The sequence below is a fragment of the Ornithodoros turicata genome, chromosome 7, assembly GCF_037126465.1.
Source record: "Ornithodoros turicata isolate Travis chromosome 7, ASM3712646v1, whole genome shotgun sequence".
Classification (NCBI taxonomy): domain Eukaryota; kingdom Metazoa; phylum Arthropoda; class Arachnida; order Ixodida; family Argasidae; genus Ornithodoros; species Ornithodoros turicata.
Genome location: NC_088207.1, coordinates 38,548,067 through 38,574,322, shown reverse-complemented (window position 1 = coordinate 38,574,322; position 26,256 = coordinate 38,548,067). Strand labels below are relative to the sequence as shown.

Sequence of the window (26,256 nt, the reverse complement as noted above, 5' to 3'; positions counted from 1 at the left end):
ACAAATTTCCGCGTTTCCTTTTTCTTTTCTTTTTGTTGCGGATCTTACCGGCTAAGTATTGCGACCAACAATGCGCAGGCAAAACAGGCATCGATGCGCATGGGGCAGCAGACATTTAGGTTTACATCAACATGCAATATCTCAATGCATGACTCTCTTACGCACAATCGGCAGTTCGAGAGACTGCTGCGAAATCAAATCGAAAACAGATCATACCTGCAAGTCGAGCGTGGTCCCAGACCCCCCCCCCCCCCCCAACACCCTCCCTCAATTTTTTGCTACCACCCTGCCTTATGTCTTTCATCGCATATCAGACCAGTTTGTGTCTAACTACATACTACCTGCATCGTATGTAGATCCCTGCGGAAATACCTCACTTGCATACATGTTACCCATATACATAAAGCACGACCATGCTCGCATGACTACCATTCTCACTTTTCCTTTATTGATAGGAGTAGCGAAACATAAGCTTTCGTGAACAGAAATTTGGACAGTGCTAGCAATTGGCGTCTCCACGACGCTTGAGTGAGGAATGTTTCGGTTGGATGTCGTTAATGACTCTTCGTGCTTTCAGAAGGCGTAGCTGTTCGCCCACACAGGTCCCGTTGTCGATACTTGTACTCAAGTTGAATGCCATCCAGCCTAGCTCCAATCGTGTCGCCCCCAGGTAGGCCGAGGATCGCCGGATCTACACATAAGCACATGCTTATAATAGTCGATAATTTTCCGAAGCGTGAGATTACCTTGTCCTCTATTGAACGGGCTGTTTCAAAGCTATACACGTTGGAAGGGTCCGCATCGAACTCGTAAAAGTTGGTGTCATCATACGTGGTCCACCTTTCTTCCTCGCCGTCACCGCGTTGGCAGTACTGCAATGGAATAAATTGTGGATTGTATAGTATACGCATATAAAAAAATATCAGTATGCATGTCGTAGAATTTAGATTGAATACCCACTGCCTTCCGGTAAATTTTCGCAGTACCGATATCGGTACCGACAGCCTTTCGAGGATTTCTTCCGATTTAATCTAATCTATTCGTAATCTCTACGCTCTAAGGAAAAAAAGGAGTAAATCAGAGAATAATTGCAGCTCCTAGTCCCACAGATTGTAATTACTCCCGATTTTAGTCCCCTAACCCCGATATTTGCTCCCCAGGATTGGAAATAGTCTTCGAATAGAACTTCGAAAATTGTCTCCTGAATGCAACAGTCTACGTAAATAAGTGCTCTTCGTGAATTCGATGGAATAAGACTTAGATAACTTAGCAATTTTCCACCCATACACACGGAGGAAGAAATAGTTCGCGGTTCTTTCTTGCGAAATTGCGCCCAGACTTGGAGGTACCTTAAATACTTTTGTTGGCGTCTTAGTATCTTACTGAGTACGATTCGTGAAAGGTATTTCTACTTTTTTCAGTATTTAGTACCCACTATCCTAATTACTTCCCTTTTTGTCGAATATTCAGATGGGTATTCTTTTTCTTTTTTATTTTTGCCGCACCTGACAACCTTTCCAGGCAGTTATTCATTCTAGCCACCCAGCCGATAAAACCAAATAGCTGCAGTACCCGATATTCATATTACCCGAAAGGTGGTATTGCATGGCAATAATGCTTACCTTGTAAAAACTAGCGTAGGTAGCGTAGCTGCATGACTTTCCCACTAAGTCGTCTCGTGTGCCTTTCACATATGCGAATTTCGTTGCCAATAACGAGAAAGAAAGAACGTACACTGTTGATTGAGCGGAGTCGATGGACATTGCAAGGTCCAATGTCGACCTCTGGAAACAAACGAGAATGAAAAATGTTCAGGGCAAACATCTCGCGAGACCAGGTATTGCCAACTACGAATATTGGGACAGTCGTTTCGCGTGTCAGCTACGGAATAGTGATCGTTTCCCTGACAAGGTTGGGTGTCCCGCTGCTCGGAAGTGGGATGGGCTAATTTTAAATCGATTTTATTAATGTCTTGCGGGATACTCTCACCGACATTTCGACCAGCACCAGCATATGGAGTTGCTGAGAGCGTGCATATACCTCAATGCTGTGCCTGCTCTGTGTTTTATCTCACGCATTCGATAGATGCAACGGTGAAAAATGACCAAGGCTCCTCTATTATGCAGTATGGAAAAAAGGCACACGTTTCAGGCAGGCAGTTTTATACACGTTTCGCGTTCTCTTCTTGTCTGATACAAACGTCTGCGATGCGCCGACCAGAAAAAAAAAAAAAGATCGATCCATTGGTGGATCCGACGCTACACAACCCTTCACACGATCCTAGCTTTCGGGCTTCCTTCGATTCAGCTTGGCAGCGCCGTCTCGCAGCCTCAGCCTTCTTTCACCGCCGCTCCTTCGCACAGCTTTCATAACCCAAGGCGCGTCCATGCGGACATGTCCGAACCTGTCGACCACCACAGCTGCACTGCCGACGCCGCGTCGCGCTCTCCACGCGCCCTCTCCTTCCCTCTCTACTCACTCGCGCATGCGCGCCGCGCCGCGGCTACAGATAGACCATGCCCGCCGTGATTCTTTCGTAGCGAGCAGGCGGCGGAACACACTGCACAACACACTGCACATCACTGTTTGTTTTTTGGAAATAGATTTTTGTGTTGGCAGCAATGATAAAAATGCTATGGTGTAGTCTCTTTCGGTCGACAACTCGGACACACTCTCCCATCACTGCTTTCCTCCTTTCCTGTGTACTTACGATGTTTGGTTGGAAATCTCCAAAAAGACCTTCAGGACCCCAAGACGAGGCGGCCTCCACCACGCAGCTCTTCTCGTGTGTTCTTGTGAACGTTTCTAGAATTATAAACTTGACTCTCCTGCAAATAAATTTTACAGTAAGACGCATTTAACTGTGCATGTGTGATCTAGAAAAACTGAATAGCCATTCTGAAGCAGTTGGGATTTACTTTACCCCTGCAATTCGGTGAGAAGTCGCTTGAATGTATCCTTGGCACTGGAGAGTTGCCGGGGTTGAACAGAAAAGAAATTTGTGAACTTATTCTGCAAGTCTCCCGCTTGGAGCTCTTTCTTCAATGTCTGAAAAGTTGCACAGTGTGCGCTTTAGATATGTTAGCATGACTGAAAGCATATGCGAGCAAAGCGTTATTCACACCATAGTCTTCAATCAGTGGTACCCTGAGAGTAAAGTAGTATGTACAATGTTACGGATCTGCCACGCAATATTGGCGGCGCTCGATATGCAGGTACGACATGAACATTATGCTTTTTGGTGTCTGTTCCCATGAATCTCTTTCCTGCTCTCTTTCCACGTCTGTAGGTGTGGGTCCCAATCATAAAACCGATCATGGAGCTGCGCCAGCAGGACTGTCCAGGTGCAGAAGTGATCCCCCTAAATGCGTAAGACGCCATCTGTCGAGCACAGGGAGAGGGAGGGTTTCGTGGCGCCTTCATGGTCACCGACGACACGTGTATGCGCGTAAGCAATGGACCTTTTTCACACCCGCGTCGTATCCTAGCAGCTGTCCGGCGAAACACGTTCGGCGCGCGCCAACACACAGCCAGCACCATGTAGAGAACTCTCTCCGACGCCGTCAGGATCACAGAGCATGCGCAGAAGCGTTGTGAAAAAGGTCCATTATGAAAGAGATCCATGATGAAGTCCATTGCGTGGACGTTAATTTGTCGTGAAAGGGAAATTACGATATCACATGTTTTTCTACATGTAAGATTATATTCCCTACAACAAATTCTGTGGTTCACGAAATTGGTTCTAGACTTATCTTGGACTCACGTCGTAAAAATGTGAGATATGTCCAACTTGTTGGCTTAGGTCAGTAGGCAACTTGTATTGGAAGGACAGAAGGCCGTAGCCTCGAACACCCTTCGTGTTATACAGGTTTCGAGCGTTGTCCAGATACGTTTCTGACGAAGCCGTAGTTTCCAAGTCTTCCCACGCCAGCTGAGGGAGGGCAAGTAGCAGCTTGCTCTCTCCATTGTAAGCTTGAAGAAAGTTGAACTCTTCGGCTGGACGCCAAACGGGAATAGAGAAGCACTCACATGGATACAATGCACGACATACGCGTGATTAATAGCGAACTAGTGCACAAGCTTCTTCCGGGTGATAAAGTCAGTCTGGACACCTGACCAAGTTGAAGAAGTGCGAGAAAGCAGCCCCGGACGGCCTACACGATCCTCGCGTGACGGGGAGAGAGCACCGAGCCTTTTTTTTTCAGCTCACGCGCCGGTTATACATGTTTGAGCTGTGTCGCTGTACGTCATGGATCACGTGCCGGGAGATCACGTTACGTCACTGCGTCCTCTCGTTTTGCGATGCGCCCTTTTCACGAGGAGAAGATTTTCGAAAGGTGTGCGGAACAGAGTCCTCGCGCTCGCTCTGTAGGTCACGTACGTCGTTCTTTCGCAGTAGCTAATTTTATACGTTGCAGAACACTCCGCAGCGAAAAACGGAAACGGAATTTTTGGGGTCACCTCAGTGCTCCTTTAAAGGAGCTGTGAAGGCCCGCTTCAAAAGCTTTCAGAAAATGCGTTCAGGCAGTCCACCCACTACCACTATCCACATCTATTCACCCCTAACTATCACTCACTCGGAGCCAAGCAGCGGCATCTGCCTCAAAACGTGGAGAGGGAAGTACGCCGCGTGAGAGAGGAGGAGGGCAGTGGAGAGTTGAAGTAAGAGAAAGTAGGTCACGGAACGGAAGCCAATGTACCCAGGCCGCGGTGGGTGACGTCACGGAGAGGAGCACATCTGCGGAAGCGGTCTAGCACGCGGGGAGCCTGTACTTGCGGATATGCAAGGCGCGTATGGGCTGAATTCAAGTACACAATGCAGTGTGAACGGAGTACGAGTGCCGGGCCAAGCAGGCGCCAAAAGAAGACAGTCTGAGCAAAGGCGACGAGCTGCCGAAACCGAGGAACAAGGCAAGCAACGTCAGCCACTGATCGATACCACACTTTACCCTGAAACGACGCTTACGCGCGATGTCTGATGTACATGCCCTTTCGAAGGGCAACTCCGAAGAGCGCGAGCGATGCTGACATCACTCAGTGACGTGAAGAGTCCCCCGCAAGGAGCGCCGCCCCGTGTTCGCGGCAGATGAATTTTAGGTGCGAAACGAGACCTCGAGGTTGCTCCTCGCGCTGGTGCCACGTCACGCGGACTTGATTACGTCATACCAGGAGATTAGACCGGGTCTCCAAAGTCGCGCCACACCGCTCATGGAAGCTTTTTCAGGGCGTTTTCATTGCGTAGTAATGAGACACAGTTGAGCTAAAATATTTTGCATGGTGACTCTCTTGCTCCTCTAAGGCACAGCAACACATATCACAAAACATCTGCACGGCTTGCCCAACCAACACATGTTTCGCAATTTTCCGCCTTCGTGCCTTGTAAACCCTACTTGTGCTCCCGTGTCTGCCAGCCAGAGGTGGGCACCCTCGCGAGGGCTTGTGAGGGTGAGGGCTCCCTCACCCTCACCTCACCCTCACCTCACGGAATTTGAGGTGAGGTGAGGTGAGGAGCATCTTTTGTAGCAATGGTTGAGGTGAGGTGAGGTGAGGAAAAATCTTCCTAGAAGACGCTGAGGTGAGGTGAGGTGAGGGACATTTTCTGAAAAACTTTTTGAGGTGAGGTGAGGTGAGGAAATTTTTTCTCCAGAAAGCCTGAGGTGAGGTGGGATGAGATACATTTTCTGAAAAATTTTGGAGGTGACGTGAGGTGAGGGAAATTTTGTTAAAATTTTCTGAGGTGAGGATTCCTTTTTCATGTGAGGTGAGGACTTTTTTTCATGTGTCGAGAGAAGAAAAGGGAAAATTTGTCCGAAAATTTTTAGGTGATATGAGGCAAGTTGGCAAAAGGTAGTTGTTAGGGCTGTCTTCTTTACTTTATTTGTTTTTTCAGTGACTGTTGTAAACCAAACGACGCGAGCCGTTGCACTTCACTATCAATAATCGATGCTTATTGGCTGGTCCTGAGTCCTGACGATGGGTCTAGAGACTCTGGCTGCACATCTCACAAAAAGTAGGGGGCACGACATTGGGTGCACTGATGGCGTGACACTCATACGATTATGATTCACAAAGCTGCGCTTCGATTCGACCACCACTGTAGCGCTCAACCTATCGGATGCCATGCGAAGGCGGTGAACGAGACAATTAGCAATGCACCTGCCATCCCACTAGCTGATGGCGAGCGGCCATGATATAATGCGTAGGACATGATCCGTAAATAATTTTAGCTATCATCGCCATTCATCAGGTACTCACCGCAGTCGTGGCGCTTTCTGGCCTTTGTTGCGCTTGCGCCACAAACACCTACAGTCACAATCTACCGCTGAAGCAGAGAGTCGGGACCTGATGCTTTAGTCTCGATACTTGCTTTGCGCTGCGTACTTTCGTAATTTAAAAAAGTGAGAAGCGTCGACCTTGAGCAGGGAGGGGCACCCTCCTAACTGCAAGTGAGGTGAGGGCGCCTTGAACCCGCTCACCTCACGGAATTTGAGATGAGGTGAGGTGAGGAAAGATTTTTTCAGGAAAGGCTGAGGTGAGGTGAGGTGAGGACATTTTTCGGATAATGTTTTGAGGTGAGGTGGGGCGAGAAAAAGTTTCTGAAAAATTATTTGAGGTGAGGGCAGGCGAGGAAAAATTTCTGAATTTTTTTTTAGGTGAGGTGAGGTAACTTCTCCGAAAAGTAGTTGAGGTGAGGTGAGGTGAGGACAAAGCTCCGTCCAGGAAAATCGAGGTGAGGGCAAAGACCGTGAGGAGTTTTGCCCACCTCTGCTGCCCGCATAACCGCGATTTTATCAAAGGGCCCTAAGTTTTGTTTAAACTTGACTCCCTCCCGTTTAGATGTAGCTGCTTGCATTTATAAGGTTTCGTCTGTCATAACTGATCCCTCCTTATCCTCGTCTTTCATTTCTCAGGCAGTACACCACATTTCGCACACTCTGGGTTCGAACAACCGTCCCGTAAACCGTAATCTCTCTCCTGTTAATTTAGTTCGTAATGAATTGTCTGAGAAGAACTTATGTCTGTTGCAAACTGATAAGTCTGCAAAATTCGCTGTCCTACCTGAAAGTGTTTTTGCATTAAGAGGTCGGCAGCTGTTGGAAACGTTTTGAAACCGTATAACCATGCTTTGGACAAAATCAAGAAGTCGATTTGTTCTATTCTTCTTGACAATGATCTGACCGCCCTATGTAACTGTATACGCTCTGCTTCTCGTGGAACTTTCGCTGTAAAGTTCTTGCTCAAGGATCACGAGGTGGATGCGCCGCTTAGAATCGTAATCAATGAGAATCAAACCTGACAAAAAACTGTTTCGATCTTTTTGCAAAATGGATTTTCCTCTATTTTTGTCCCTAGCGGTTTAACTTTGAAAAATTCTGAACAACTTTGCTTTTTCCTTATACATCAAGGATCTATACCTTTCACAGCAAGAGAATATGTTGTTGATTAGAGTACGCAGACTCTTGAAGATAACTTGGTGCGCTTTCAATCGAAAGTTGGTATATCTGTGACTGAATTTTTGCGCTTACTAGAACTTTATCTGAGGTCAACTGCCATAAGTACTGACAGGCATCTGTACACCCAACAAACTGGTACCTGTATTGGCTCGAGCATCGCGCCTGTTCTTTCCGAGATTTACCTGAGTGTAATTGACAACGCTGTATTATCCTTTATATCCTCTCTATCTTCAAATGATGTTGTAAAAAGGTTTGTAGTTTTCATTTTTGAGACTTCGTGTTGTGTCTGTCATTTCGTGTTCCCTAGTCTCGGGGGTTTTTACATTATGCAACATGTTTTGCCTTTGTATGGTCTACGTACGCGTTTCGAGTGAAGAGTATAATGAGCAGGTCAATCTCAATTTTCAGCAAACTAACACACACAGCGACGAAACTAACCATTGTACGATCCGTCCTCGTTCATGCGAATCTCCAGGAGTAGGTAATCACAGATACAAGGCTTGGGTAGGAGAGTTGCACCTGACCTTCCAGGAATCAGGCTGGGAGCAGTCAGGTGGCACAGTAGTGGCAACGCCCCTGGAGCAATCGAAGGGGAACACGTTGTATTTGGTGCAAAAATGGTGAACCGAGGTCCTCACCTTCATCTGGACTTTTTGCAGCCAAGCCAGTTGTTACGGAATTGTCCTCCTCGTGCTTTCTTGCATGCACACTGCGTATCGTTGGTGAAGCCGCAGGTGGGCCTTGCCACAGAAAAAAAATACACTTAGAACCGCCGTGTTCCCTGATGTACTCTTCCCCGACACAACCATTAACGCAAGGCAACTACACAAAAGATGCTAAATAAAGTGGTAAAACTCGGAGCTTTGGCGAAGCAAACAAGGAAGAGAAAATATGGACCCGAGAAAGGGGACAGAGGAGGGATGACACGACACGGAAACAAGGAAGAATGACTGCTGAAACGGACGGCAAGGCAACCAGCAGTTAAAGAGACAACTGGCTGCCTGACATCATTGAAAGAACTAATGGGCTCAAAAAAAAAAAAAAAAGACGCGGAACCAGATTTTAGGGAAGTTACACACACTAGTTTATTACATAGGGAGACGTTAAAAAGTAAAATGGGCAAGGGGTCGACGTTTCGACAGTGGCACTGTCTTCGTCAGGACAAATATATATATATGTGATGAACACAGGAACATCCGTCCCGAGCAATGTCAGTTTAACGAATATGCCTGCCCATGCACGAGCGTGAGTTCGGTCTCTTCCGTCGCAGAGTTGTGCCTAGCTCGTTACTTGATAGCGGTTACTTTTTTTGGTAACGAAGTAACGATTCAGTTACTTTTTAAAAAATGGTAATAGTAACGGTTACAAAAATTAGTAACTCGTTACTGACGTTACTCGTTCCTTTTCTTCAGCGCGGGGGAGCACATTTCGGCACTCCGTGTGGCGCAATGCGTGGATCGGACCCACGGACCCATGACTACGTGCGATCCGTAACCTCCGACCATCACTCCTTCCCAAGAATGAGCACCAATTGTGCTATGGCTACAAAAAAAAACGCGTTTGAAAAAACCAAGCGACGGCATGTTTGTTCGCTCCTTTAACTATGCGGCGGTAGCGTAAAAGTAACTCGTTACATGTGAGTAACGAGAACTCGTTACTTTTGTATGTTGGTAACGAGTAACGTATTTAGTTACTTTTTCTGAAGTAACGGGTAACGGTATTTAGTTCCTATTTTTTGGTAACGGGCACAAGTCTGCTTCGTCGTTACGTCACATATATATTTATAATATGTATACGTATACATATTATATAACTATATATTTATATTTATAATTTATATTTGTTGGAAATGTTTATACATACTTTGAGGCGGTTCTGTATAGTCACTAACGGCTAGTGTGACCAAAACGATGACGACGACGGCGGCACAACCAAGAATCACTACGTTTCTGGTTCTAAAGCTCCTAGAATGAATCAACACCCCGCAATTTAATTCAAGCCAGGAGTTGGATGGAATTCAAAACTGACATTCTGACAGCGTTCAGCGACACTGAAATAAGCTGAAGGAAACTGGGATTGATCCGAAAACAGCAAAAAGAAAACATTGAAGTACATGTGCGACTACATACGCAAACTGCAGAGACACGGCTTGTAGTACCCTGTAATTGTCTGTTTTAAATGAGAAGGGAACGGCTCGGAAAAATGTGTCAGGACGAGTAGAAAATAGGACTAGAAGCCATGGGACACACATTCACGGCCGCCTTGCTCCTGCGCTGTAGCAGACGATACTCGGCAACCAATGAACGTTCTCGTATGGTCTGACATCACGACACGTCAGAAGGAGAACTAATTCTGCATGGAAATGCGCGCTTCCCAAAGGATGTATTTTGCGTGACAGTTCCTCGGGGTAACATCATATCACACAGTAGAAAATATAAGTTCGAGGTAAATTTGCTCCTTTAAACTATAGTCCCCAACATGTGTCATTTGGTGTAAATGATCAAACAATGATTACATAGTTCAGTCTATACGATACAGTCGTATATCAGATCGGTGTGATGGGAGCTTCTCTTTGCACGTCTAATACGTCATTACCATGATTTCGTTTATTGTATGATGTGAGCACAGATCAGACGCATGACGACTATCTATGCAAATGAATAGAAAAACGTGACAATGTCCGTGCCCAGTCATTTCGTTCTCGCGTGTGAAGCCCATGTGACATCAGTTAGACAGTTCACATGCCTATAGGGATATGTGTGCGAGATACCCATAGTACTTACGACTGCTTCCCTGGAACAGATAAACAGGTAAGTGTCACATTTGTTTGCTCAAAAAAAAAAAAAAAAGTTGCAAAACACAACGTGGTCTATGTCGGCAAAATGAGAAGCAAAATGTTAGATTTCAAAGGACGCTGAACGGAGAAGCCTATGAACACTTTTACTGTTCTTGTTGCAGACGTCCTTGCAGACTTATGGAGCCTTATCAAGTCTATTTCTTCTATAGTATGGCAACCATCTAGGCCACGCTGGCAGATGTGGCGCAGTGTGGTATAAAGATTGACCAAAGGCCGGGAACATACATCTTTAATTACCAAAATTCACACCGGCTCACAACAATTAAAAACAGTGAATAAAATTGACGTTTCGGAATCCATCCGGATTCCATCAGTGGCAGTGTGGTATGCATGATTACAAAAAAATGTGCGCTTACCACCTTCCGCTTCGGGATTATACAGAGAGGTAAGGAACTGCCTGTAGGAAACAAGACACGCATCGCTCAAACTTACCAGGGCTTCCTCACATTGTCGTTTGTATCCCCATAATACTTACGAATTGATTTGTTGAATTTCCTCAGAAACCGTTGGTGATTCCATCTGTGCCGCCACGTCGAATGGTGATGCAGTCTTCTTCAGTCAGATTCCGAAAGAACCCGTGTGCACGCGGGTACTAAGCGTGCAAAAGACTTCGTCTTTCCCGTGTGACGCGCTTGCCTTTCAAGAAAGTTAGGGTTGGAGTACAGTGACCGTGGCCAGAGCCGCATGAATTTCAGTATTCGCGGTGCCTATTTTCTCCGGTTCTATTACCCTTTTCTATGTGAAACTTTCAATTCAGGTTCACATCGGGGCAAAGAACGTTCTTTTACGTTTATCGGGGATAACCTAGGATGACTTCTGTATTAGTCACTGATGTAATAGGGAGTTATAGTTCTCTACGAAAACAATACGATAAAGGAAGTTCGCCATGTGATGTCACCCGCTTCAAAGAAGCTTGGCGATTGGCCTATCATGGTTTCGGAACTGTTATCGTGAACATTTTCCGATGTAGCAAAACCGTCAAATGTCTGCGCACGAAACGTATTACATTTCAAAATGTGTAACAAGGCACTTCAACAAGGGTAGCACCGTCTCGTAGTCGTTGGATGCGTGGACCATTCGTGGGACAGAGCCGATGTTGTTTACCGTGCGGTCGGATCCTCATTTCCCTGGGTGTAGCGGACGGGACGGGACAAGTATGAAGCACGGTTCACACTATTGCGTCTCAATGCGTGCGTTCGGCTGCGTGCGATTGACGTTGAGCTGACAGCGAATCATTGCAACGGATTCGCCTTCAGGATAGAACGAAGGTACACGTAAGACGCTGTATGCATCCGTATAGACACTGTAATGTGAATCAGCCTTAACGGAATAACCCGTAAAACAAAAATGTATTCTAGCTTTTGGAAAACGATAATGTCCTTGACGTAGAGGTAGAAATACTTCCTCGAAAGCCTGTACAGTGTCCTTTGCAGTAATCTTATTGATCTGAATAACTGAGAACAATGTGACGTCCAGAGGGCGGTCCGTTTCCCCGGCATCGAGATGCGGCTTCCTATCGCCAGCCCAGAAGCAACGTCACGAAACGTCACGCGAGCCGACCGCCCCCTCCCGTATTATGCTCCCTGGCGCTCGGCCACGCTGCCGATGCCCACAGGAAAATACGGAAGCCGGGGAAAATACGTCGATTTCGAGCGAAAGCGATTAACAGGGAGTTGTTCATTGTCTTTTGCACACGTCCAGCACATTTTTCTTTTTTCAGTTTTGTTATGGAACGAACTATCCACCTAATAGACCTCTACCTGTTTGTGAACAAATGACGTCATAGTGTCCGACAGCGCCACGAGTTTGGTAGAGTCGAATTACGTTCAAAGCTAGTGGCGAACAAGGTCGCGCCCGAAAGCCGCGGTCTTCAGGGGATTGCGATGGTCTCTGAAAGGGACGCGACCTTCTGACCTACTTTTCTTTCAGCGAACAACTGCCCATTCCTGGAACTCAGCTCTCTCTTTCCCGATCTGTTTCGGTTTCGGTCTGTCTGCCAACGTCATGATGACGTTTGTCGGGTAGAAGTTTATTCTTCGCTCCGAAAATAAGCGCTAGAGCTTCACATTCAATGTGCGCGTATTTTTGCTCTGTTCCCGATAACGTTCTCGATGCGTGTGCATCTTTTCCCGATGATCTTGTGATAAATCACAGCTTCCAAACCCACTAAAGAAGCGTCGGCTGCGAGGTAAATTGACTTATCTCGATCCTAGCGCACCATTGCTCGAAAGTCGAAACCCTGCTTCATTCATCAAGCAGTCGTCACGGAATGACGTCAGCACCATGTTCATGTTAATGAGTTTCTTGATACATCAGGGGTTTCCAGTAGCTGTTGATATTGTATTCGGACGTGACTGGGAGGTACCCGGGTTCGAATCCAGGTGCCGGCTGTGCTGTATGACGTTTTTCCTGGGTCTTCTTCAGACGCTTTCAGACATATGCCGGCACAGTTCCCTTAGAAGTCGGCCCAGGACGCACATTCCCTCAGTCGTGACGTTGCCCACCTCTGTGAGGCCGACAACGGCAAGCCTTTGCACCAGCATCACCGTTCGTTTACAAACAGGGAGAGGTCTATAGACATCTACCCGAGAAACGTCATCGTGACGTTGGTAGACAGACTGAAACCGAAACAAGTCGGAAGGGGAGGGCTGGGTTCCACGAGCGAGCACTTGTTCGCTGCCTCCTATAGACCTCTACCCGTTTGTAAACAAATGACGTCATAATGCTCGACAGCGCCAAGAGTTTGGTAGAGTTGAACTTACGTTCAAAGTTATAGTGGCGAACAAGGTCGCGCCCAAAAGCCACGGTCTTGAGGGGATCACGATGGTATCTGAAAGGGCTTTCCGATCTGTTTCAGTCTGTCTACCAACGTCATCATGACGTGTCGGGTAGAGGTTTATTGAAAGAAAAGTAGGACCGAAGGTCGCGTCCCTTTCAGGGATCATCGTAATCCCCTCAAGACCGTGGCTTTCGGGCGCGACCTTGTTCGCCTCTAGCACCGAGCGTAGTTCAACTCTACCAAATTGGTGGCGCTGTCGAACACTGTGACGTCATTTGTTTATAAACAGGGAGAGGTCTATTGTGGTTGCCGATTCGCGGATGGTCTTTTACGGGCAAATTGCACCGGAAAATATGTTTTAATTTGACCTGGAGCTAAGATCGTATTTAATCGTTGACAGAGTCCTATATGCCAGAAGTGTAATGTAGCCGTGGATTGTCATCATGGCTACGGGAGCACGTTTTCAAACTTCTTCATCGTTAGTGAATGTCGGTGGCCTTTTGGGAGCTCCTGCGTACGGAACGATTCCTATAGACGCTGTGTGCGTCGCATAATAGAGAGCTTTAGTAGTTCTTACGCAAAGGCGATAGCGTACGTAAGGGATAGCGTTGGTGGTTCTGCGCACTGCGCGCAGCTCTCTTTATGCTATGGGCATGCGCAGAATCATCAACGCTATCCCTTACGTACGCAAAGGCGATAGCGTACGATGTACTAACCGTAAAAATGTACTGAAATACCTTCCTCCACCGCTGACAATTTCCCTTTCGACATATTTCTACTGATCTTGACGGCAGATATACGACGTCGTTGTTGTTCAAACCGACACCATGCAACCACGTTGTCCCGCGGGGTGTAATGCTCCCAGCCGCTTTGAAGGGATGTATCCGACGGTCATGCCCCGCTATTTTTGTGCGGATACTGCGCCCCCGGTGCACCGAATACGGTTAAAAGTGGACGTCTGTATGATAGTGATGGATCATGAGAACCGTTTCCGGCAGAGTACTCGGAATTCGCGAAAATCATTTCATGGTCCCTTTAAATGACGTTTTCTTCGTCCCGCTGCGTTTCATGTTGCCAACTAAGTCAGCCTGCTGCATTTCAAAAATGCTTTCGATGTTCGTAGATGGGTATTTTTTCTGCCTCTGAGCGAGACATCAACAAGTTAGATGCTTCTTGCGCACTTTCTTTTAGAACGTCCGCGCAACTTGTGCATTTATCTGTTTCCACAGATATCTACGCAAATATAGTATTCGCGAAATAACGCAATCAAAATTTACAGCATTTTCAAACGCGACAAAAAAATCCGCGCATGCGCGTGTTCGAAACACAACTTTAAGGTCAAAAGAAAAAAAAACTGTTCTTCCTTCGGTTCACTTGCAGCCACGTCATTTACCGTGCGACTATACGTGCCCAATATCAAGTAATAAACAAGTGGGGTCCTCCAATATGACGGTCGCTTTCCATTAAACTTCCGTCAGAACCAATATGTGTCCTATTAGACGCCCCCGGCGACGGAGCAGACTGCGAAGGCTGGATGTCGGCCACGGGTCTGACGCAAGTCTCGCTCCTTACTTTTATATTTAGACGAGCTCTCACACACAGCGGCGTCGAAGGCCCAAGCTCCGGAGTCGAAGTTCCGGAAGGCTAGAGCAAGGTTTCTGTTATGACGTCGCATTGCTTTACCCACGTGTCTGGAGAAGAAATCTAGCATTTCTTTTTTTTCTCTGAACCCAAACCCACTGTGGAATGAACGCGACTTGAATCTTGGGACGTACAGCTGGCAGCCGTCTCTCCGGGCTATACTCCTGTGCGTCACACACTGTTGTTTCCGCCGCAATAAGTGTGAACTTTTGTAAACCGTTTGTGATAAGACGGGGTGTGTGGTGTGTGTCACCATTCGATCGTTGTAGACATCGCCTGCGGAAGAGCCAGCCATGTCTGGGACAGCTCCCGGTGAGGATATGAGTTCTTCTGGTGACGGCCACGTGGTCACTTGTGATGGTGAGGATGGCGAGGAGAGTGAAACAAAGACGGCGAGACAGCGCGAAGGTGGTTGGGGTTGGATAGTTTGCTTCGGTTCGTTTTGGATTCACGGTGTCGTGTTTGGCCTTATTAATAGCTTCGGAGTCCTCTACGTGGAAATGATTCATTTGGCTTATGATAAGAAGAACGCAGCGTCATACACGTGTGAGTACGAATTTCCTCTGCTTCTCAATTAAACGTGACGAAATTTGATCGCGGTGTATAGTGCACCCAAGTGTCATTTCTCAACCGCCTTTTAGGCTCTCAGCTAGTTCAGTGAGTAGCTCAGATTCACGTTAGCCGATCGAATCCTGAGACTATCAAGAAAATTAATATAGTGCAACGTTTTGAGTATTCTCTTGTGCGTCTCGTAAAACTTTTCAGTGCTGTTCGGCTCTCGGCTGCTGATTAGGTTCGCTGCTCAAACAAAATTGCGTTTTTCAAAATAAAAATCCTTTGTAAAAAAGAAAAGAAAAAACTAGAAACTCGCTCAGCTAGCTGTGCGATCACCGTTTTACATTTGCAATGGGGCACTAAAATAGAATTGTTTAACTTCTTTTGACTTCTGCTTCGCGTATACCAATCTGGTTATCCCACTGCGATGTATCGCTGTGTTGCGTTCCACTATAGCGAACAATGTTACAACGAACACCATGTACAGGGCAAGTGAACGTCTCCAGCTCCTAGTGCTCGGATTTTCATCTTGCGTTCACCACTATAGAACATGAATGTTTCGTTCGAAGCCAGAAATAAAGAGGGATATAAAACCTACCGTTCATGACCGATGCATATTGTGCAGGAACACGCCATCAGCGAAACCGCGTGGTAAAAGTTAGATGCAAATGTGTTCGAGCTGTATCCTAAACATAGCGCCAGGTGCTGAAGGAAAAGAACGGGTAGTTTGTGACCTCTGTGTCCATCATATAGACTCAGTCAAAACAACTCAACCTGACGAATGTACATGCATCCCTTCCACTGCAGCACTGGTGGGAAGCATTTGTGTAGGTGCAACGTTCTCGTTGTCCACTGTCTCCAGCCTGTTGACGGATCGCTTCGGTGTCAGACCGACCGTGATCGCCGGTGGCGTGCTGGCTACGACTGCTGTCTTTCTCAGCTCCTGGGTTCGTAGGTTGGAGGTTCTGTGGCTCACCTACGGTGTCCTGCTTGGCGTCGGGGCGGCTCTGGCATACACGCCGTCTTTGGTGATCCTAGGCCACTACTTCGATCGGCGCGTGGGACTAGTCAATGGAATAGCAACAGCGGGAAGCTCTGTCTTTACTGTCCTTCTACCCATCTTGCTTCGTTTTCTCTTGAGGACGATACAACTGCAGCACACTCTACAGGCAAGTAGAAACTACGTAGGGACCACTGTGAAGCACCGTGTAGGCCTCTCACATTGCGTGACGGAAGAAGAACAGTGATTGTAACCTGAATTTATTGGGTTCTATCTGGGAGAAACCATCATATTCCAAAGCCACATTCCCGGCTCTTGCAACGGGATACTAAAAATGACTGTGCTATCAGTATTCCGTTATTTGAAAACTGGAAGTGAGCACGCGGATCTGGCACCCAAAATAGTCTTACTCGAACATGACATTGCAACCCTCTTTCTCCACACGTGTAGACAGAAGAGTTAAGCAGGCCAGCTGCATGGTGTAACCGAGATATGCATATGATTCAGTATATTATTCAGTATTCAGTATATGGCAACATGTGAGTTGCTGCGGTGCATGCTGTTGTCCTAATTCACAACGAAATTAAACCGCGAAAGATGTGCTTCATTCTGAGTTACATGGCCATTGTAGCCAGGGGAATACAGGGTAGCATGCTGCAGACATTGCAAAATATCAATTGAAGCACCCGGTTACACACTTATGATATCCCAGTTCCTTCTCCTTCAACTCCTCAGCTTTCTGTGCCTTCCCCAGACGTTCATCACGTTCCACAGGAGCCGAATTGCCTTGCCTTGGTATGGGTTGTCTTGGTATGAATTGTCCTGGTATGGGTTGAGTGCGGTATGAGTTGTCTTGACAGGATGGGTTTGGTATGAGTTGTATGATGTGAGTTTGTGTTTAAAGTGGAACTCCTTGCCCCTAGATGTCGTTGTAGCCAAACACTTCAAATTAGCCGTCCGGAGGTTTCTGTTCGATTCTTGTTGTATATGTCGATATAGTAATGTCATAGTAAATAGGATTATAATATATATTTATATTTCTGTTATTGTGTAATCTTAGCGCTTGTATAAATCTGTGTTTCCTCAGCCATTCTTTTTCTTAATGCAACTGAAGCGTTTGAATAAGTAAATGTTGAAAAATATTATCGGATCGCACTAGCTTGTAGCTATGATCCGACTGGTTTACAGTGCCTTACCGTGTACATTACGATGTTGTCAGTTCAATAAAAAAAAAGTTGCACGGGTATGAGCTGCGTGGAAGAGGTTCTAAACGTGCAAGTCAATGATCCATCATCACATCATATGCAATCTGGCTAGTTGCGTTAGAACATGATAAATCTTTTTACCTTCGTTCTAGTTACTAACGACCGACGAAGTTGAAGAGCTTTCTTTTTCTCCAGATGATGTCCTGTCAGAAAACTAGGATAGTCAGTGATATGATCCTTCCTAGTCCTCCACCGATCCACGGGCAACAAAAACGAAAGAAAGAACTTTTTGCCGTATCTCTCTCAATCTAGTTATTCCAGGCGAACGGCACCAAAGAACCGCCATACTAGGTGAGCACGGCAGAGCAGAAGAAGCAGTGGAGCAAGCGTCGTCCGCCAGCGAAGCAGAAACGATATACTTGCTGTCGAGACTGCGATGCCCCTTGGGCAATACGGGAGACAGGAGGAACCGCTACCGCAATTATGATGATCAGAAATATGCCGATCGAAGCGAAGACGGACACACGTTTTGGGAGAGAAGTGCTCTCAGGTCAGAGAGAAGTGCTCTCTAGGAATCTTTGCAGTGAGGTGCAAAATTTGAGTGGTTTTCACGAAATGGATATCGAATCTTCATGTAATCGACTTCTGGATAATTACAAAAAGCGGCGATGCTTGCGAGGATAAATCTTTCGTGGGCTTTCTTGCAGGTGCCTTATGCTACATTATTACTACGCGACTATATACCTACGGACAAGTTGACAGATAGATGCTGTCGAACATTACAGATTCATAATCTTTGAGCGAACAAGCACTGCGTAATGTTTTGTTACGTACGGCCTGACTTTGGGCATCTTTAGTCCATCATTCTGGGCATAGTCCCGAGCATTGTATGATCCTAACGGAACTGAGGTTTTCCCATTACGTTTTGGAAGTGGAAACCTCACACTTGTGAGTCAGTAAAAAAATAAAATAAATAAAGCTTTTGTTTTTGTTCTTTTGCATTTCCTGATACTTAATGGATGACAATAAATTCCTATCTGTCTATCTATCCGTCTGTCTCAGTCTTGTGCGCGAAATCGCATAGCAATTGAACTGTAGTCGGAACAATAACTGGGATGACTTATGCACATTTTTCTCTTCACAGCAAATAATAAGCCGATAAACATAAACAACGGACGCAGTTAGTGGGTGATTTTCTGCTGATTTTCCCAGAGCAAAATGCGACCTATTTTCGAAAAATTTCGTTTTAATTTAGACGGCGAAGAGTATAGAATGTCAATCAGTCGGCAGTTTGGATGTATGCGTCCGTGAAATACGGGCCCTCTGGTCAGTATACCCAGCACCGTTCACACGTCTTACTCTTACCCTTACGCATCTCACTTTATATCTGTCTTTGTGGAAAGTGATTGCGATAAAAAATTCAATAGCGGTTATATAGGGATTGCGTTTTTCAATTTTGTTTGTGGGATCACTCTGTATTGTTATTTGCAGGTGGTTGCAGCCCTCATGTCGACAGTTGCTCTATGCGGTTTTACGTTCAAGTATCCACCAGGAACAGCTGCAGCTCCGAAGAATAACCCGAAGGTGATAACATGTCGTCCTTCTCTAATTCTACAGTATAAAACTTTTATCTGTCAAAATATTAGTCCAGAGTCCGAGAAACAAAAACGAGTCGTACCCAAAACGGGAAATTGAACGTCACTGCGTTCGCGCTGGGCAGTGCTACACAGTGGACAATAAATTAGTAAATACTCGTAAAGCGTAATTGGCACGTGATGGCAACGTCGATCCGTAAATACTGTGTCAGCCAAATGCATCTATGCCTCTAATGAGTATATACAGGGTGTCCTTTTTTAATACAGATTTTTCATAAAAAACTATAGGGCTATAGACATCCTGTTTTCACTTCTATCATCTCTGAGCCGGCGGACGTTCTTGGCCATCTCTTGCTCAACCGTCCAATGACTAATTACCTAAAAATCGCTAATTAACTTTTTGAATTATACAAGCTACGAAGTTGTCTCAATGAGAACATCTGGTCCCTTCGGTCACCTGATACTGTAGCCGTTTTCAGAACAAAAATCCGTTCGATAGATCGTCTGCAAAAAAAAAAAAAAAATAGGGTGAAGGTGAGGGTATGTAGGGAACCTTCTTCGGCACCGTCAGGGTCACATAGCATATGCGCAGAACCGTGTGAGAAAGGACCGTTTCCCGTGTGACACGGGCAACTGCTAATTCGGCAAATGCTTCTGCTTTGCCACGAACGACGATCCAGGCGCCAGTGCGTGACAATAACTCACATGGACGACTGTACCTGTCCCGCCCCTATGTGCTCGTACTACCAGTGCTGGTTAGGAATCAGCCATTCTTGAAGTGGTACCAGTCCACCATAGTTATACTGCTCTTGCGCTTTGTTGCCAAGACGGCAGCCATAAAGAGGTAACGGGTGACCGACGGATCATGTTGAAGACTCAACCTTGACAGTACGTGGGCGTACCATCAACTTAATTGTCTGCAATATAGTGTCGCTTCCCAATGACTTTCAAATCTGGTAATTAGTGCGTTATGTGGCTAAAATTAAGACGTACGTCTCAATGTCCAACTAAAAGACTGACATAGATAACGGGAACTGTGTTCAAATTCTACCCTTTATGTTTGTACCACGAAGTATTTTGTGCTTCAGGAAAAGAACGCCTGCTGTGGCCTGTTGAACAAAACGATCTGGAAGAACCGAAAGTACGTCATCTGGGCCGCTGCGATACCATTCGGTCTCTTTGGCTATTTTGTATCTTATGTCCATATTGTGAGTATAAGCATTTAAACCGAGCGCACCTTTCATGCTTCGCAGTTATATTACACGAGGATTGTCCTTCCAGACGCTGTTGCATCAGGCACGCCCTGCACAACCGCGCATTTGTACGTGATGGAAAACTTACAATTGTGATCAATTTCAAAGTGATTAAACTGACCACATGAAGGCTTCTATAAACCACGCACGCCCTATAGAGGAAACGATACGTTGACAAGTTTCTTTCTTGAGGTTGCGGATATACTGTGAATACTGGCACGTGTACCGTGAGCTACTGTGAGATACAGGGGGAGGGGGATATACGTTTATTTCGGTGAGATACAGATAATGTTAATAGACAAGCAAGAACCTACCCAAGCTCCATTCTCCCGCGTATTCACCAAAATGATAATGCATGTTTCTCGGGAACGGGATATTTCTGCTCTCTCTTTACATCAACCAAAGACACTCTGAAGCCTACTGTATCCCAGTGTACACGCCATTGGTACTGGAGATTCGCATGTTTCTTGTTGCAACATTTCCTCTACATTATGCATATAAAGACTTATTTCAAATAAGGACGCATTTCAAGAGATAGTGGTAACTCGAATTTCTCGTTGCACAGAAGAGCACGACTGTGAATTTCCGATACAGGCAGACACGGGCATTTAGAGGCTGATCTGAAAAACGTTGTCTTGTAGAGCATGGGCCAGTGAGATTGCTTACTGCATGCATCCGGTCGTATAGTTATTGAGAGCCATTCGCTACACAATATTTTCTTTTTCCTTGTTGAGGTTAAGCACGCAAACGACATTCTTCCGGAGGCAACCGGTGAGCAACTTGTGGTCTGCCTCGGCGTTACATCAGGAATCGGCAGGATAGTTTTTGGAAAGCTTGCCGATTTTCCTGCTGTCAATCCCATTGTCCTACAGCAGGTATGCAACTCTCTTTCTTCATTTTCTTTATACCCCTGTCACACGACAAACTGAGTGGCATTCCCAGCGAATCGTTTGTCTTGCATCAAGCTACACGAACGTCATTCGCAAATGATGTCAGTGTCGATAATTAGTACACCAGGGGCCGAACATATGAAGCATTATACAGAGCCGTTTATGAGGAGAGTTTGGCCATTCTGTGATCTTTTGCCGCCTGGAGATGGGGAGATCGGGACGTCAGAGCCGTCATTGTTCCGCCCATTTGACCGGGATGAACAGCAAGCCGCGGAGGCACGGGGGAATTTCAAGGCTGTGCCTCTGCTCCAAAATGGCAGAACGGAAGATTTCAAGGCGACAGCTCAGATCCAAAATGGTGCCACTGGCCTTGGCGCTGCCCATCGTGTGACGTCAAATGACGCGCTTTGAGAGAGGCTCCCCCAGTGGCCAAACTCTCCTAATAAACGGCTCTGGCATTATACAGAGCCGTATATAGGGTCTGGCATTATACAGGTAGACAGTAGTTATATTTTTATTTCTCGGAACTAGCGAAACATTAGATTATTTCACAAAATCGTTGCGTTTTCGACGACACTTTGGTTGGCTAAGTACCACAAGCAACGACAGCTAAGAAACCTATCTGCAGTTCTGCAGCGCACTTGGCAACATGGCGACTGGGAACGAGGCTAGTTCTCAGAAAAACAGTATTCTGCCTTCCTTCCTTCGTGTAAAAAGTTATCGAATTCGTGATAAAATCTTGGGGTGCAACTTTTCATTCGTCTTTCATTTCTTCAAACGGTTTGTCGTTGTTGTTTTTGCTACCTCTCTACTGCGAGGATACGCAATCGGTGCGAGGGGGAAAAGCGAATGAGTTCCCCGAACTCAGCGAATATCATTCGCATATGTATTGCCATTTGGTTTCACCGCGTGACACGAAAGGAATGTCATTCAGTGCGAATGTCATTCGTTGGGAATGACATTCAATTCGCCGTGTGACACGCGGTACTAGTGAACGTTCTGCGTATACCAGCAACATCCAGGCAATGCTTTCACTCAGATCTCCTTCGTCTGCATCGGAACGCTGACAATGTTCATAGTGCTGGCGGACACTTTCGTGGGCCTAGTGTTTATCTGTCTGCTAATGGGCCTTTTTGACGGCTGCTTCATCTCGCTGATAGCACCCGTTGCCCGGGACCTGGTAGGTCAGGAGGGCTCTTCACAAGCCATTGGGTTTCTCTTCGCGTTCTGCGCACTACCGCTGACTATTGGACCTCCTGTGGCAGGTAGGTGAGGCGCATGTCTGGCAGTCACTGCAGTGAGATTATTGCCGTCACATGGGCCCAAAATTCAAAGTTGGATAATTGCGTGCATACAGTCTTAAGTGCAGCAAAGTCGTGCATGTTGCGTGCATTCAGTAAAAGAAGTAGTTGAACACGTCAGAGAGTTTGCTACTGGTATTTATGGCGCTTGATGAAGATATACAGTGTCTTTCTTTTTTTTTGTCTTTGCAGAATTTTAATAAAAAAGCTATGAGAGCAGCATTGATGTTGTTTTTGCAGTTGAGTTCTACGGCCAGGCGGACATCCTCTCGAACAAAGTGTGCAACTATAAGATGACTAATTACCTAAAATTAATTAACTTCTTAATTAGGAGATTTCGGGCAAAAGCGAGATAGTAGATTGAGAGACTATCCTAGTTGCAAGCCGTTTCACGTTTAACAAATCCTGAAACCGCACGTGCGTTAAAATACCCATCCCCGAATTTTCATACGCAAACGAGCCAAAACTGAAACCGCGGCGACCGGGAAGGCGGGGAGTACAGAGCCCATTTCACGTCAGAGGGCCACGGGTGATTTGGAGCGACGGAGATGATTGGAGTAGGTGCCGCTCAGCTAGCCAAATAAACCGCTTTGCGGCAAAGATAAACCTCCGTCGGTGAGGGTGATGGGCTCATCAGGCGCGCTTTTTCGGGTTCGTCTGATTTGCGTGTCAAAAGTCGGGGATGGATATTTTAGCGCACGCGCGTGTTACAGGATTTTTTAAACGTGGGATGGCGTTCAACGAGGGCAGCCTCTCAATCTGCTGCCTCGCCTTTGCCCGAAGGTCCCTAATCGACCTCTCCCTGTTTGTAAACAAATGACGTCATAGTGTTCTACAGCGCCACCAGTTTGGTAGAGCTGAACTACGCCCGAAGCTAGGGGACGAACAAGGTCGCGCCCGAGGTCACGAATCAAGCCACGGTCTTGAGGGGATTACGATGGTCTCTGAATGGGACGCGACCTTCGGTCCTACTTTTCCTTCAATAGGAGGCAGCAAACAGGTGCCCATTCGTGGAACCTAGCCCTCCCCTTCCGATCTGTTTCGGTTTTAGTCTGATGACGTCATGACGACGTTTCTCGGGTAGAGGTCTATTAAAGAGTTAATTAATGAATTTCAGGTAATTAGTCATCTTGTAGTATACATATACTCTCTCCCAGAGGATGTCCGCGTGGCCGTAGAACAAAAAGGCAAAAACCACAAATATGCTACTCGTATAACTTTTTTATAAAACTTCTGTAAATGATAAAAATAAAAAATAAATAAAAACGCAGTATAGAACAGGCCACACATAATATTGCCAGAGTGGGAAATAGTTTGCAGTTTTGTACAATATTCGGCATCCGCGACTGTAGTTGCAATTGTGTGATCATAGTAATCTTGTGTTTGTTCGGTAGGTGTATTGTACGATAGATTTGGCAACTACACGGCAGCGTTTCTGGCTGCTGGGATACCGCCCATTATTGCTGCCGCCTTGATGTGTTTCACATACAAGTGTCAAAAATCGTGAGTAACAGATGATGCTTCACTCTGTTTTCAATACACACGCAAAATGAGATTGAAAATGCATTTCCAAAAACTGACTGTCACAGGCATTCAGGCAACACCGAACTACCACCATAAACGCACCTGTCACGATATTATATTGATGTAGCTCGATGTAGCTTGTATCAGTTGATATGGAATGGAAACACTCCAGCCAAGCAAAAATCTGAAATGCCTGAAAGAAATATCGACTACGGAGCAGGACATAGGAATCAATATCTGCAGAATCCACTCCAACATTATTGCAAAAGTAGCCCACAAGCAACCAAATGTTTTCAGACGCGTGCCAGCAAGGTCTTCGATAAACGAGTGTGAAGCAGAGCTAGAAATATATATATATATACAGGATGTCCCAGCTAACTGCAAACATATTTTTAAAAAATATATATAACACTTTTTCCAAGATGAAATCAATTGCAATATAGCATATGCTGAAGGGCACTCCCTAGGAGGGCATTAGCAAAGTCTAAAGGCTATGTCTTAATTAACTTTCATTAATTAATTTTTTAATTATAAAAGCTACAAAGTTGTCCCAATGAGAACATCTGTTCCTCTCGGTCACCTGATATCGTAGCCGTTTTCAGAACAAAAATCCGTTCGATAGATCGCCCGCAAAAAAATTCGTGAAGGAACGCCATTTTTTTCTTTATTTTGTTCATTGCGCTTCTTAGAAGACGCGTCTTTCCTTCACCCCCAGTGTGAGAGGGAGAAAGAGCACACTATCGCCTCTCGCGTCCTGGAAAAAGATTAAAAGGAAACAAAAAATGCAACCCAAGATACGGCCAGTTCCGATAGAGTCACCCGATACATTTGTTTTGTTTCCGCAAGTTAAAGCTCATCTTCGACGCATGAGGCGGCACTGTACTCCTTTCCCCTCTCACGTTGAGGATGAAGGAAATACGCGTCTGCGAAGATGCGCAATGAACAAAATAAAGAAAAAATGACGTTCCTTCACTAATTTTTTGCGGGCGATCTATCGAACGAATTTTTGTTCTGAAAACGGCTACGAAGTCAGGTGACCGAAAGGAACAGATGTTCTCATTGGGACAACTTTGTTGCATTTATAATTAAAAAGTTAATGAAGACATTGCCTTTGGACTTTGCTAATGCCCTCCTAGGGAGTGCCCTTCAGCATATGCTATATTGCAATTGATTTCATCTTGGAAAAAGTGTTATATACATTTTTAAAAAATATATTTGCAGTTAGCTGGGACACCCTGTATAATGTACGGATAATATCCCTTGCCTTTTCCCAGCACGAGAACACCAGAAAACCGTCGTGAAATACCATTAGGTACTCGCGTCGCCACTGATGCAAGTGATGTCCACTGAAAACAGAGGTGTTAACGCACGTACGTACCTAATTCTTTGGATCCTTGACGCATGTACACATTCAGCCTCTTTAACTTTCCTGAATGCAGTAACTAGTTGCACCCTATTTAGTGACACTATTTCTGAAGGGAGGCGTGTCATCGCAATGTATGTGTTACTTTAAATACTCAGGAAAATGAAAATTCCCCAAGTGGAGGCTGGTGGCATGCTTGTCAGCGTCTTCAGCGGTAAACTAAAGCCCTGAATGCTTCGTGCCTGTGATAAGGACAACTACAGCAAGCCACATGCGGACGATAATACCTGGTGGAAGGAACTTAATCAGGAAAGGAAATAAGTACCTCCTTGAGACGACCTCCAAGCTGGAAACACGGCATGCGAGCAGATCAGTTCCAGAAGTTTTGTTTGCAGCTGTATCTGTGTCCTTATTAAACCTGACCTGCTCTCAATGTGGAGCGTTATACCCGTTGTTGAGCAACGCCGTTTGCGCTCTCTGTAAGACAACATTTCGTGCTGATCAGCGGCGTCGAATCCTGCTGTTAAAAGTACTGTTGAACCTAGTCTCTTTCTTAGATGGTTACTGCTATTCGGCAGGGGAACTGCAACACGCTTTGTTCCAGGTTGCGGAATATCGTCGTCAGTTGACCTGATTCGTGAGATCTCCCTTCCTGTAGAAAGCAGCAATACTTCGACCGCGAAGTGCACAATCAGTCGGAGCTGGCGGAGGCTCGGTGGCTAAGCAGGGAGTGCACGGGACATTTTAGGGTGCGTTCCACAACTAACCCTCGAGTAGGAGTTGTACCACGTGACCATGGGGGTAGGGTAACCCTAGGGTAGGTCGTGGAACGGGCGCGA

At 45.9% G+C, this 26,256-nt stretch overlaps 2 protein-coding genes across 2 annotated transcripts; one reads left to right on the top strand and one right to left on the bottom strand.

The window, feature by feature from the left end:
- Window positions 1–426: 426 nt before the first annotated feature.
- Window positions 427–10,242, bottom strand: LOC135401054 (uncharacterized). The gene is made up of 10 exons (XM_064633190.1): window positions 10,238–10,242; window positions 9,318–9,418; window positions 8,093–8,194; window positions 7,893–8,030; window positions 3,764–3,996; window positions 2,924–3,048; window positions 2,711–2,828; window positions 1,623–1,784; window positions 747–872; window positions 427–691 (listed from the first exon to the last, which is right to left on the bottom strand). The coding sequence occupies exons 4-10, from the start codon at window positions 7,915–7,917 to the stop codon at window positions 500–502; spliced, it is 981 nt and encodes a 326-aa protein (XP_064489260.1). The 5' UTR covers window positions 7,918–8,030; window positions 8,093–8,194; window positions 9,318–9,418; window positions 10,238–10,242; the 3' UTR covers window positions 427–499.
- A 4,467-nt stretch (window positions 10,243–14,709) lies between these two features.
- LOC135401053 (monocarboxylate transporter 10-like) lies at window positions 14,710–25,862 on the top strand. Its single transcript, XM_064633189.1, has 9 exons — window positions 14,710–15,277; window positions 16,094–16,455; window positions 18,983–19,075; window positions 20,175–20,294; window positions 21,074–21,214; window positions 22,269–22,494; window positions 23,925–24,033; window positions 25,329–25,424; window positions 25,576–25,862. The coding sequence occupies exons 1-8, from the start codon at window positions 15,025–15,027 to the stop codon at window positions 25,402–25,404; spliced, it is 1,380 nt and encodes a 459-aa protein (XP_064489259.1). The 5' UTR covers window positions 14,710–15,024; the 3' UTR covers window positions 25,405–25,424; window positions 25,576–25,862.
- The last annotated feature ends 394 nt before the right edge of the window (window positions 25,863–26,256 follow it).

Coding starts and splice junctions, on each gene's coding strand:
- LOC135401053 (XM_064633189.1), top strand. CDS start 15,025: ATGTCTGGGACAGCTCCCGGTGAGGATATGAGTTCTTCTGGTGACGGC. Junction 15,278..16,093: donor GAACGCAGCGTCATACACGT/GTGAGTACGAAT, acceptor CTTCCACTGCAG/CACTGGTGGGAAGCATTTGT. Junction 20,295..21,073: donor TTGTATCTTATGTCCATATT/GTGAGTATAAGC, acceptor TTCCTTGTTGAG/GTTAAGCACGCAAACGACAT.
- LOC135401054 (XM_064633190.1), bottom strand. CDS start 7,917: ATGAACGAGGACGGATCGTACAATG. Junction 3,049..3,763: donor ATATCTCACATTTTTACGAC/GTGAGTCCAAGA, acceptor GCAACTTTTCAG/ACATTGAAGAAAGAGCTCCA. Junction 692..746: donor CCCGTTCAATAGAGGACAAG/GTAATCTCACGC, acceptor GCTTATGTGTAG/ATCCGGCGATCCTCGGCCTA.